This window comes from Macaca mulatta, chromosome 1, assembly GCF_049350105.2.
Source record: "Macaca mulatta isolate MMU2019108-1 chromosome 1, T2T-MMU8v2.0, whole genome shotgun sequence".
Taxonomy (NCBI): Eukaryota; Metazoa; Chordata; class Mammalia; order Primates; family Cercopithecidae; genus Macaca; species Macaca mulatta.
Window position 1 is genome coordinate 31,473,005 of NC_133406.1, and position 13,755 is coordinate 31,486,759.

A 13,755-nucleotide genomic window follows, 5' to 3' on the forward strand; every position below is an offset into this window, starting at 1 on the left:
CAAGAGTTGAAGGCCAGCCTGGGCAACACGGCAAGACTCTATCGCTCAAAAAACAAGTAAATAAATAAATGCATTCTATTCTTATTACAAGGAAAAAAGTCTAACTTACTTTTTGTTAGGAACATCTATATAAGACCAAATTGATAAAAATCAAGAACTACAGTCACAAAAACTGAATATATTGTGCCATTATTAAAAGGCAAGTCAAAAGACCAAATGCATATGTTTAGCACTCCCTCAATATATGCTGAACCTCATTAAAATGTAAAGTATGCTTTCTATATGTAACAATGGTTCCTTGAACTTGGCTCTCACCACTCAATCTTTAACTAAAAACAATCAAGGATTTCCAAGAGATGAAATGTCTAAGTCTCAGAACTTTATTCTACTAAGAAAGAACAAATTATCTTGCAGCTCAAAAGGCTTTTCCAATGGAAATACAGGAGACACTAAAAGGACACAGCCAGAATACAGCTGTATGGATACATATTCCTGCAAGGAAAATAATCATGACCTGAGTGAAAAAGCAGCTTTTTACAAATTTCCAATTTTCTTTATTCCCGTTTTTTTTTTTTTAGGTGGAGTCTTGCTCCGTCACCCAGGCTAGAGTGCAGTGGCATGATCTTGGCTCACTGTAACCTCTGTCTCCCAGGTTCAAGCAATTCTCCTGCCTCACCCTCCCCAGTAGCTGGGATTACAGGTGTGTGCCACCACAACTGGCTAATTATTTTTTATTTTTAGTACACACAGGTTTTTTCACTAAGTTGGCGAGGCTGGTCTCGAACTCAAATGATCTGCCCACCTCAGCCTCCCAAAGTGCTGGAATTACAGGCGTGAGCTACTGCGCCTGGCCATATTCCTGTTAATGCTTTAGAGTTCAGAGAGGTTCACTTCATGGGTATTCTGGGTTTTCTTGAGTCACGTATTCTTCTTTACAGGGGAGGGTTGAATGTTTTCTTTCCAAAGCTTCCTATACTGTATCTGTCTGGTGCTGTTAATGGATAACAATTAACAATGGAAGCAGATAGACGTTCCAGAATGTATTCTGAACTGCACTGTAAAATCATGTTACTCTAACCACTACAACAAGAGTGAGTTATTCAGAGACAATCTGGACCAGTTAAAGTAATTTTAGCTAGAGGTTCTTACAGCTTCAGTGGTACCTATAGAAAATAGAGGCCCATTTTCAACATATAGTCTGACTCCACAAAGACACAGAATAAGACCAGCATTTAGCTAGAGCTTTAAAAATTTTGTTTAAATGAAATCTATATGCTCTTCTGCTAATTTTGTAAACCATTTCCTCCTTCTCAAAGGATGAGAGAACAGAATTTAGTAGGATAGCTAATGTGGCATTTTTTTAGTTTATGAGTGTCAGATAACAAGAATGTGGTGATCTGAGAATGGATTTCCTTACAGCTAGCATGAATTAATTAATTTTTTTAAAGACACGGTTTTCAAGTACTGGTTATAAGCTGTGTCAGAATCAAGACAGTTTGATTTTTAAAAGTCAGGAAAATAGGCTGGGTGTGATGGGTCATGCCTGTAATCCCAGCACTTTGGGAGACCGAGGTGGGCAGACCATCTGAGGTCAGGAGTTCAAGACCAGCCTGGCCAACATGGTGAAACCCTGTCTTTACTAAAAGTTAAAAAAAAAAAAAAATAGCCAGGTATGGTGGCAGGCACCTGTAATCCCAGCTACTTAGAAGGCTGGAAGCAGGAGAACTGCTTTACCCAGAAGGCAGAGGATGCAGTGAGCCAAGACTACACCACTGTACTCCAGACTGGGTGACGGAGCAAGACTGCATCTCAAAAAAAAAGTCAGAAAAATAATACTGGATGAACAATAAATGATACATGGTGAGTAGCAATGTTTGAGGCGGTGCTTATTCAATTTGGGATAAGAGACTATGTCCAGCATTACCATATAGACTGAAATGGCAAATGGAACTTCATTACTGCATATGTGGAATTACACTAGGAGAAAATCTCTGAATAAAATTTATTTGGCTGGGCACGGTGGCTCACGCTTGTAATCCCAGCATTTTGGGAGGCTGAGGCGGGCAGATCACCTGAGGTCAGGAGTTTGAGACCAGCCTGGCCAACATGGTGAAACTCCGTCTCTACTAAAAACACAAAAATTAGCCGGGCATGGTGATGGGCACCTGTAATCCCAGCTACTCGGGAGGCTGAGACAGGAGAATCGCTTGAACCCAGGAGGTGGAGGCTGCAGTGAGCAGAGATCGTGCACTACACTCCAGCCTGGGCGACAGCAAGACTTCGTCTCAAAAAAATAAAAATAAATAAATAAAATTTATTTGTGCTTCAGTAACTCTGTCTTCAGACCAATTCTGCACAGTCTTGGTGAGAAACTGACATAGTTTCTTAGTCTCTTCGAATACAAAAATCTACAAACCTTGATTTGATCTATGTTGTTCAATATCAAACATACAAAAACTCAATATAATAGGATTTAACTATAATAAGACACCATCTACATTCTTTAAAATAATACAGAAAAATTGCTGAAATTTCCTGAAAAGACACAGGCAACTTTATTAAACTCAAAGTTTTACTACTTAAGTTTGGGGAAATAACAATGCTTCCTTTCAAGCTGAGCTTTAATGTAGGTTCATACCTTGAAACAGGAGGCTCTATAAAGGAGCTGAACAACATGCCCAATGCTAGTTTTAGAGGCTTGAGGAAACCGTGGCTCCAACCTTTGCACCACAAAGAGAACCAATACTTTTCTTGACAAAGCAGAACCATCTTCTAAGGCCAGCAGAACCAGTTTTAAAGCTTCCTCCTGCATTGCTAGGGAAAGTTGGGCAAAACCAAAATTTATCAAGTACATAGATAAGATAAATCCATTTATTAGAAGGGGAATATTTAATCATTTCTGCAGCTATTCACTCAATTAACTGGCAATACAATAAGATTAACCAGCAACACACTTTTACACCATTTTTGTGGGCAATTTTGTATTACATTCTATATATTTTATAAAGAAAACAGATAAGTGATTAATACATTTAAGAAAAACTTCTATCAAAATGAATGAACTTCCTGCTACAGGTGTGAAAAAAAGGAAAAATTTAAAAACTTTAAAAAAGAAACAACTTTTGGCACTAAGAGAAAAGTTTTAAGTTCACTTAGTAAGTCCACTAAGTTATGTGGAATTGCCCAAGCCATGAACATCAAACAAGACATTAGTTGGTAACAATAAAATACTGCAAAGAACTAGGCTTTGTACATCACTTATAATTCCTACATCATAATTTCAGAACTACCAGCAGAATAAATACCAAAACTTAATTATGTACCTGGTCCAAGGAACTGGCATCCTCTAGCCCTTACTGCTGCCCAAAGATTGGAAGAGAGTTGCTGAGGATTCTGGTGCTGGAGAATGAGCTCTGTAACTGTTCGTTCACCTAAAGATCGAGCTGCCCTCATAGCACGAATCCTGCCTTCTTCTTCTACTAGTTGACAGTGGACTAGAGTCACAAGTTTCCTCTGCATTGGGCGACTCAGAACACTCTGGGTAGTGCTGTTCAGACCCACTCCTTTAAATGAGGAAAGAAGTTATTCCTAGGTTCAAAATGCAATTTTAAAGTCCAGGAGCAATTTTTCTGTTGGGTTAACTTGTGGGTATGTGAATAGACAACAGTATTTAAAAAGAAACAACAAATAAAACCACACACGTAAAGCTTACTTATGTATATATCTTTAAAGTATACAAATGTATACATGAGTTATCTCATGTGCACTTAACATTCATTATGACGTTAAATATACCATTACTCATTTTTATCATAGAGGAAGAAAGAAAAAAGGACTAGACAACATTGATAATTAGTTTATAATCTAAATCTTGAGGTCCCAAGAGTTCTGGTATATTATTTCAGAGGGGTTAATTTTACTTTCCTAATTAAATAGTAAGCCCTTTCTGTGCAAAAATGGCAACTTCCATATTTATTATACCACCTATAGCATAGCATATAAAACTGGATAGAAGGCAAACCATTCAGAGTTGTCAAATGATGGAAAGCACTTCCGAGGTAAGTAGTTACATTTGCTTTTATGATCATTCAAATAATGTTTCCATCATCACATAAACTCAAAATTCACTATTTTATTTGCTGTGGTTTGTGTAATGATATTTAGCACAAAATGAGTTTAGTTTACAATTGGTAAATTTCATTAACATTCGCTTAATAGCTCACAATTTTTATGGTAACAAGTTTCTTTAGTAGACATTTACTCAGTATGGATAATTGCATCAAATTTACCTCTAGTTAGGTTTTTTGGGAATTCCTCAGGACTTATAATATATAGGATTATGTACTGAGTATTTAAAAAAGCAATTTTACTCTAAATAAGAAACAAAAACAAACTTACCTCTAGCACTGCTGAGCGGTTTTAAGTACAATGCTAATTCTTCTACACATTTCTTAGCTTCCTCATAATGCTTTGTGTCTTCAACCCCACTACATAAAGTAATAGGCTGCTGCTCAGGGACCTGGAGGCCAAAAGAAAAGATCTGTATGAGTGCTCGATTCATTAATTAAATGTTTTATTTAGCATAGTTTATGCACTCATAATGCTAACACTGGCAACATCAAAACACCCACTAAATTTACTGAATTCTTTCAAAAGATCTTTCCTATTAACATGTATCTTTGCATTCCTTTGTTTTGTTTCTCAGCCTAATTAAGATATAATCCACATACTATACAACTGACTGGTTTAAAGTATATACAATTCCATGGTTTTCAGTATATTCACAGTTGTGCAAACATAACCACAATGAACTTTAGAATCTTTTCATTAGCCCAAAAAGAAACACAGTACCCTTTTAACAATTACCCCTTATTTTTTCCCAACCATCCACCAACCTTTGGAAAGATGAATCTATTTTCTATGGATTTGCCTATTCTGGACATTTCATACAAGCAAAATCAACACAATATATAGTCTTTTCTGACTTGCTTCTTTCACTTAATGTTTTCAAAGGTCTTCCAGGTTGTATCAGTACTTCATTTTCATCACTGAATAACATTCCATTGTATAAATATACCACACTTTATTTATACAATCATCAATTGACAGACTATTTTTGACTATTATGAATAATGCTGCTATGAACATCTGTGTACAAGTTTTTGTGGACAAAAGTTTTTGTTTCTCTTTGGTATATACCTAGGAATCTGTATTTAACCTTTTGAAAAACTGCCAAGCTATTTTCCAAAAGCAGAGTAGCATTTTATATGCCTACCAGGAGTGTATAAGGGTTCCAATTCTTCTACATTTAATGTAGAAAGATAATTCTTCTACTTATTATTATCTTTTTTATTATAGCTATCCTGTTGGGTGGAAAGTAGTAATTCATTGTGGTTTTTCTAAATTTTATTTTAAATTAATAATAATTGCATATATTTATGGGGTACGTGACGTTTTGATTGATACGTTTACAACATGAGATGACTAAAGCAGGTTAATTAACAAATTCATCACCTCACTTTTTTTTTTGTAGATTTTAAATAAAATCTACTCTTTTAGCAATTTTGAAACATACAATGTATTACTATTTATAGTCACTATTCTGTGCAACAGATCACTAAAGGTATTTATCTGGTCTAACTGAAGCTTTGTATTCTTTGATAATTATCTCTTCTTCCCATCTACCTTCCTCTGACTTCATTATGTTTTGATTTGTATTTCCCTGATAGCTAATGATGTTGACCATCCTTTCATATGCTTATTATCCACTTGTATATCTTCTCTGGAGGAATGTCTATTCAGATCTTTTACCCATTTTGCCTAGTAAACTTTATTTTGTAGAACAGTTTTAGATTTACAAAAAAGTGGCAAAGATAGTACACAGAATTCTCATTATCCTGTATTCAGTTTCCCCTATTATTATTATTATTATTTTTGAGATGGAGTCTCCCTCTGTCACCCAGGCTGGAGTGCAGTGGCACCATCTTGGCTCACTGCAACCTCCGCCTCCTGGGTTCAAGTGATTCTTCTGCCTCAGCCTCCCAAGTAGCTGGGACTACAGGAGCGAGCAACCACGCCCAGCTAACAGTTTCCCCTATTATTAACATCTTACATTGGTATGGTACATTTGTTAAAATTAATGAGCAAATATCAACATATTCATAATTAACAACTAAAATCCATATGTTAATCAGATATCCTTAGTTTTCAACTAATGTTCTTTCTCAGTTCCAGGATCCCATTCAGGATACCGTATTACAGTTAGTCTTCAAAGATAGAGTCTTGCTCTGTCACTCAGGCTGGAGTGCAGTGGCAGCATCTGGGCTCACTGCAACCTCTGCCTCCCAGGTTCAAGTGATCCCCCACCTCAGACTCCTGAGTAGCTGGGACTGTAGGCACACGCCACCACACCCAGCTAATTTTGTATTGTTTTGTAGAGATGGGGGTCCCACTACATCGTCCAGACTAGCCTCAAACTCCTGGGCTCAGGCCATCCACCCACCTTGGCCTCCCTCTCTCCCTCCATGTCTCTCCCTTTTTTTTTTTTTAAGTTGAGACAAAGTATCACTCTGTCGCCCAGGTTGGAGTACAGTGGCATAATCTCGGCTCACTGCAACTTCCACCTACCAGGTTCAAGAGATTCTCATGCCTCAGTCTCCCAAGTAGCTAGGATTATAGGCATGCGCCACCACGCCCAGCTAATTTTGTGCATTTTTAGTAGGATGGGATTTCACTGTGTTGGCCAGGCTGGTCTCCAACTCCCGGCCTCAAGTGATCTGCCCAACTCAGCCTCCCAAAGCGCTGGGATTACAGGTGTGAGCCACTGCGCTGGCCCTTCCATGTCTCTTTAAGCTCCTCTTGGCTTGGACAGCTTTCTCAGACTTTCCTTGTTTTAATGACCTTGACAGTTTTGAGGAGTACTGGTCTGGTATGTTGCAGAATGCCCCTAAACTGGGATCTAGGATCTGTCATTTTTCTCATGAGTATACTGTGGTTATGGATTTTTGGAAGATCATAGGGGAAAATTACCATTTTTATCACAGCACATCAAAGCTACAAACCACCAACATGACTTATTACTGCTGATGTTAAATTTGATCAGCTGATTTAGTCAGTGTTTACCAGGTTTCTCCACTATAAAGTTCCATAATCTCCCACCTTCCAAACTGTACTTTTTGGAAGGAGTCACTATGCATAGCCCACACACACTCTCCATCCTTGAGAGCAGAATATTTATGTAATTAACTTGGAATTCTGCATGGGAGATTTGTTTCTTTCTTCCATTTATTTATTCAATCATTTAATTTTATCATGTAGACTCAAGGATATTTATCTTATACCTGGGTTATAATCCAATTCCATTTATTTTGTTGTTCAAACTGTTTTAGCTTTGGCCACTGAGAGCTCTTTCAGTTGGCTCCTGTGTGCCTTTGATATAGCCCCCATTACTCTGTGTATGTGTCTGTGTGTGTTTTGAATACTTCTCTATACTTTCCAGTGCTACAAGCTACTCCAGACTCATTTTGTGTATTTCCTGTCTCAGTCTTAGAATTAGCCATTTCTCCAAGGAACTCTGGTTCCCTTTATTGGAGAATGGTATTAGAAACCAAGATATGAATGCTATGTATACACATTGCTATTGGGGTGCTGTTCTTTCTAGGCCATCTTAGATGACAGAGCAAGGATATATGTCAGTGTAATAACCCGAGATATACACGTATCTATTTCTGTATATAACTATCTGTATCCATATCAAGCTAAAAATGAGTTCATATTGATGCCTCCAACTCTAATCCATTACCACATGAATCATTCTAACCTCTTCCTCCTTGCTTATCTGTAAACTGGCTCCAACCATTTGCCATTCATTTACTTAACTGTTCAATTCTAATATGTATTATATATACAGCAGTATCAGAATTCATACCCCCGTGGGAAAAGACTAGAGTACACTGCTTATAGATAATATCTTCCTCTATCTTTAATCTTACACAATCCTCTTTCTCCTCCACCCCTTTAGTGAAATTGTTTCATATACTTCAGATTGTTTTCCATAATCTTTGTAAAATTCTACAATTTTTGCAAATTCAGTGTCATATAGCCACAATTACAGAATCATAAAGAACAGCTTTACTGCCCTAAGAAATACTGTTTTACCAATTCAATCCTCCCTCCCTACTCCTGAATCCATGGCAACCACTGATACTTCTATTGTTGCTATGGTTTTGCCTTTTACAGATATCATAAAATTGGAATCATACAGTATGTGGCCTTTTCATACTGGTATCTTTCACTTAGCAATGATATACATTGAGATGTATCTATGTCTTTTTGTGACTTGACAGCTATGTCTTTTTATTACTTCATTTTATACAATGTTCCATTGCATGGATATACCACTGTTTATCCATTCACCTATTAAAAGATATCTCAACGGCTTCCATTTTTTGGCAATCATGAATAAAGTTGTTATAAATAGTCATGTGCGGGTTTCTGTGTAGACATAAATTTTCAAGTTAACTGGGTAAATACCTATTATGTTAAGCTTGTAAAGAAACTGCCAAACTGTCTTGCAAAGTGGCTATCCCATTTTTCATTTCCAAAAGAATGAGAGTTTTTGTTGCTCCATATCCTCACCAGCATTTGGTGTTGCTAATGTTTTGGATTTTGGTCATTCTAATTTGTGTGTAGTGGTTTCTCACTTGCTTTAATTTGCAATTACTTAAAGACAAACTGCTCAGCTACTTTTCATTTTGCTGATTTGCCATCTGTATAATCTATTTGACGAGGTGATTGTTCAGCTCTTTGTCCATTTTAAAAATTGGGTTGTCTTTTTATCACTGAGTTGTACGAGTTCCTTATATATTTTACATGTAAGTCTTTATCAGAAATAGGATTTTACAATTGTTTTCTCACATTCTGTGGGTTGTTCATTTTGCTTTCTTGTTGGTATCTTTTTTTTTTGTTGTCACTGTTGTTTTTGAGATACGGTCTCATTCTGTCGCCCAAGCTAGAGAGTAGTGCTGTGATCGAGGCTCAACTGCAGCCTCAATCTGGTGATCAGGCTCAGGTGATGCTCCCACCTCAGTATCATAGATAGGTGGGACTACAGGCATGTGCCACCACATCCAGCAATTTTTTTTTTTTTTTTAATTTTCTGTAGAGATGGGGTTTTGCCATGTTGCCTAGGTGGGTCTCAAATGATCCATCCATCTTGGCCTCTTGGGCTCCGGTGATGCTCCTACCTCAGCCTCACAGACAGGTGGGACTACAGGTATGTGCCACCATACCCAGCAATTTTTTTTTTTTTTTTTTGTATTTTCTGTAGAGATGGGGTTTTGCCATGTTGCCTAGGCCGGTCTCAAACGATCCATCCATCTTGACCTCCCACAGTGCTGGGATTACAGACGTGAGCCACTGTGTCCGGCCAATTGTTCATATCTTTGAAACACAGTTTTTAATTTTGATGAAGTTCAACTTATCTTTTTCTTTTGTTCCTTGTGCTTTTTGGTGTCATATCTTAAAAAAACCCACTGCCTACTCCATGGTCATGAAGACTTACGTCTATATTTTCTTCTAAGAGTTTAGTAGTTTTAGTTCTTATATTTAGCCTTTGATCCATTTTGAGTTAATATGAGTAAATGTTTATTCAAGTTTTAAGTTTCTTTTAAACAATGATCTGTAGTCTTCAAAATATAGTTTTACTTTTTTTTTTCTTTTTGACAGAGTCACTCTGTTACCCAGGTTGGAGGGCAGTAGCATGATTTTAGCTCACTGCAACCTCTGCCTACTGGGTTCAAGCAAGTCTCATGCCTCAGCCACCTAAATAGCTGGGATTACAGGTGGGCACCTTTACACCTGGCTAATTTTTGTATTTTTTTGGTAGAGATGGGGTTTCACCTTGTTGGCCAGGCTGGTCTTGGAACTCCTGGCCTCAAGAGATCTGCTAGCCTCGGCCTCCCAAACTATTGGGATTACAGACATGAGCCACTGCACCCAGCCTAATTTTACATTTCTTTTGTTAAATATATTCTTAATATTTTTTTAATGCTCTTGTAGATGAAACTGATTTCTATTTTCAGATTGTCCATTGCTAGTGTATAGAAATACAACATATATATTATTTATTTAACAAATCTTCATTAAGGGCCTACTATGTGCCAGAAAGTCTTATGTGTGTAAGAAAACTATTATTAATGTATTATATGGATGAAAGTATGCAACACTAGCTGGGTATGGTGGCTCATGCCTGTATTCCCAGTACTCTGGCAAGTCGAGACAGGTGTATCACTTGAGGCCAGGAGTTTGAGACCAGCATAGTCAATGTGGCGAAACCCTGTCTCTACTAAAAATACAAAAATTAGCTGGGCATGGTGGTACACACCTGTAATCCCAGCTACTTGGGAGGCTGAAGCACGAGAATCACTTGAACCTGAGAGGCGGAGATTGCAGTGAGCCAAGATGATGCCACTGTACTCCAGCCTGGATGACAGAGTAAAGAAAAAAGAAAGAAAGAAATTATGAAACACTGTAAACACATTTTTACACCTTAGAAACACTTTTGCTTTTTCAGACAACTGATATTTATATATTCATCCTATATCCTGCAACTTTGCCTAGTTTTTTGTTTCTAATAGCTTTTCCTTTGTAGATTCTTTAACATTTTCTATATATTAGACCATGCCATCTGTGAATGAGATTGTTTTTATTTTTTACTTCTTATCTGAACGTCATTGGTTTAATTTACTTGCCTAATTGCCCTGACTAGAAGGTCCTGTATGATGTTCAACAGAAATAGTTAAGAGTGGAGATCCTTAACTCGTTCCTGATCTTAAAGAAAAAGCTTCTAGTCTTTCGCCATTCAGTATGTTAGCTGTGGGTTTTTCATCCATGTCCTTTGGGTTGAAGTTTTTTTCCTAGTTGTTTCAGTGCTTTTATTATGAAAAGGTACTGGATTTTGCCAAATGCTTTTTCTGTGTCTATTGAGATGATCATATGTGTGCAATTTTGCAACTTTTACTGATATAGTGAATTACATTAATTGGTTTGCAGATGTTAAATCAACCTTACATTCCTAGGACAAATTGGTGATGATATATTTTAAAGTCTAATTTAAATTTATTTTTTCTTTTTCCTTTTAGATGAAAGGAAAATTTAGGAAATCTTTTTCATTGTGATAATATATACATAACACAAAATTTACTATCTTAACCATTTTTGAGTCTATAAAGCATTAAGTGTGTTCTAATGGTTCCCAAACGTTGTGCTATAGTTTTTGTCACCTTTCTCATCTTTCATTTCAGTTAATATCTACTGAGTAAAACTGCCTGAAGCAGCTGCACCTTCACTACTGAGTAAAGTGCAGTGGTTTTATGAACAATAGTTTTCTCAATGTTAAAAAAGGTCCTTATGACTTACCTCTTAGGTTTCTTTTCTTTTTCTGAGACAAGGTCTCACTCTGTCACCCAGGCTGGAGTGCAGTGGCGCGATCTTGGCTCACTGCAACCTCCGCCTCCTGGGTTCAAGGGATTCTCGTACCTCGGCCTCCCAAGTAGCTGGGATTACAGGCACACACCACCACACCCAGCTCATTTTTTTGTATTTGCAGTAGGGACAGGGTTTCACCATGTTGGCCAGGCTGGTCTCAAACTCCTGACCTCAAATGATCCACCCGTCTTGGCCTCCCAAAGTGCTGGGATTACAGACATGAGCCATCACACCCGGCCTTAGGTTTCTCTAGTGATTTGCATAGCTAGGTTTATTGAATATCTGACAAGATTAAATGGATGCTACTGTACTATGACTAAAAAGCACTGGACTACCACAATAAATCTAACATGCTGAAATAAAGGATTTACAGTACCAAATAAAATTATACCTATTTAAATAGAAGGCAATGTTACCCAATTTTAATTCAACAGGTTTCTCTCAGGAGAAAAACACGCAAAACACACACACACACACACACACACACACACACAGAGAGAGAAAGAGAGACAGAGAGAGAGAAAGAGAGAGAAATTTAAAAGTATTAAGTCACCCATCTTACCTGAGCACCCACGAGCTGCAGCAATGCTGAGTTCACAGGGAGGAGCTCAATGTCTGTATTGATAGTGGTCTGGTCAAATGGGCAAGCCTTGCGGTGGAGTTTATTCAGGCACATCTTGCAGACAGTATGGCCACAACCCAAACTGATGGGCTTTCGAATTGTTTCGTCGAAAGTCTGAGTGCAAATTGGGCAGGAGAGGAAATCCGTCCATTGTGGAGCTTGTACAGGCATTGCTTCTGGAGTTACAATTCACGAACACAAACACACACGCAAATCTAAAGCAAAGATTCCACTGGAATCAAAATCTTTGAAAAAAAGTTTATCTTTTTTTTTTTTTTAAATATCTTCTGTAGATACAGTCAGCACATAGTGTGAAATATAACCTGGAAAACAAAGAAAAAGGAAAAAAATTGAGTGTCTTTCTTTTCAATTAAACTGTTGAAAAAGAACCACAAGTCCAGTCTTATTTCACAACTTTTTATACCACATTTGTATTACTGTAATCCATCTTTTTACACTTTTACAGAATTACAGCCATGATAAAACATCTAGTTCCATTCCCTCATTTTAGAGATGGGAAGTAGTCCCCTGCCTGAGAGGAGATTTGTAGTAATAAAGTTCCATCCAGGACCCCAGTCTCTTAAGTTTATCTAAGTCCCTGATTTTTTTTTTTTTTTTTTTGAGATGGAATTTCACTCTTGTTGCCCAGGCTGGAGTGCAATGGTGCAACCTCCATCTCCTGGGTTCTAGCAATTATCCTGCCTCAGCCTCTCAAGTAGCTGGGATTACAGGCATGCGCCACCATGCCTGACTAATTTTGTATTTTTAGTAGAGAGGGGGTTTCTCCATGTTGGTCAGGCTGGTCTCGAACTCTTGACCTCAGGTGATCCTCCCCTCTCGGCATCCCAAAGTGCTGGGATTACAGGTGTGAGCCACCATGCCCGGCTAAATCTCTAATTTTTAAAAAATAAATATATCTAAAAATTAATCTTGGCTGGGTACAGTGGCTCACGCCTGTAATCCCAGCAATTTGGGAGGCCAAGGCGGGCAGATTCCTCGAGGTCAGGAGTTCGAGACAAGCCTGGCCAACCTGGTGAAACCCCATGTCCACTAAAAATACAAAAATTAGCCAGGCGTGGTGGCAGGTGCCTGTAATCCCAGCTACTCAGGAGGCTGAAGTGGGAGAATCACTTGAACCCAGGAGGCAGAGGTTGCAGTGAGCCGAGATCTGCCATTGCACTCCAGTCTGGGGAACAAGAGCGAAACTCAGTCTCAGAAAAAAAAAAAAAAAAAGCAAAAAAAAAAAGCTTTGTTGGGGAAGGGGGTAGAGGGAGGGAAGAATTAACGACCAAGACATAAATAACTTTTGATGACAAGGCGCGGTGTCTCAGGTTTGTAATCCCAGCACTTTGGGAGGCTGAGGCGGGTGGGTCACTTGAGGTCAGGAGTTCGAGATCAGACTGGCCAACATGGTGAAACCCCATCTCTACCAAAAATATAAAAAATTAGCCAGCGTGGTGGTGCGTGGCTGTAATCCCAGCTACTCGGGAAGCTGAGTGAGGAGAACTGCTTGAACCCAGGAGGTGGAGGTTGCGGTGAGCCGAGATCCACCACTGCACTCCTGCCTGGGCGACACAGTGAGACCCCATCTCAAAACAAAAAAAAAACTTTTGACAACATAAGAATATTTTAAAAGTAGAAACAAT

General features: G+C 38.2%; 1 protein-coding gene across 4 annotated transcripts in view; it reads right to left on the reverse strand.

Moving 5' to 3' along the window:
* The window catches only part of RC3H1 (ring finger and CCCH-type domains 1), a 91,823-nt gene that overhangs the window by 50,790 nt on the left and 27,278 nt on the right, over window positions 1–13,755 (reverse strand). For all 4 annotated transcript variants that reach the window (XM_028850563.2, XM_028850562.2, XM_028850561.2 and 1 more), the window contains exons 2-5: window positions 12,050–12,432; window positions 4,399–4,519; window positions 3,324–3,563; window positions 2,639–2,814 (exon numbers count right to left, since the gene is read on the reverse strand). In XM_028850563.2, coding sequence (XP_028706396.1) covers window positions 2,639–2,814; window positions 3,324–3,563; window positions 4,399–4,519; window positions 12,050–12,280 — 768 coding nt within the window. In that variant the 5' untranslated portion in view covers window positions 12,281–12,432. The remainder of the gene's footprint in view (window positions 1–2,638; window positions 2,815–3,323; window positions 3,564–4,398; window positions 4,520–12,049; window positions 12,433–13,755) is intronic.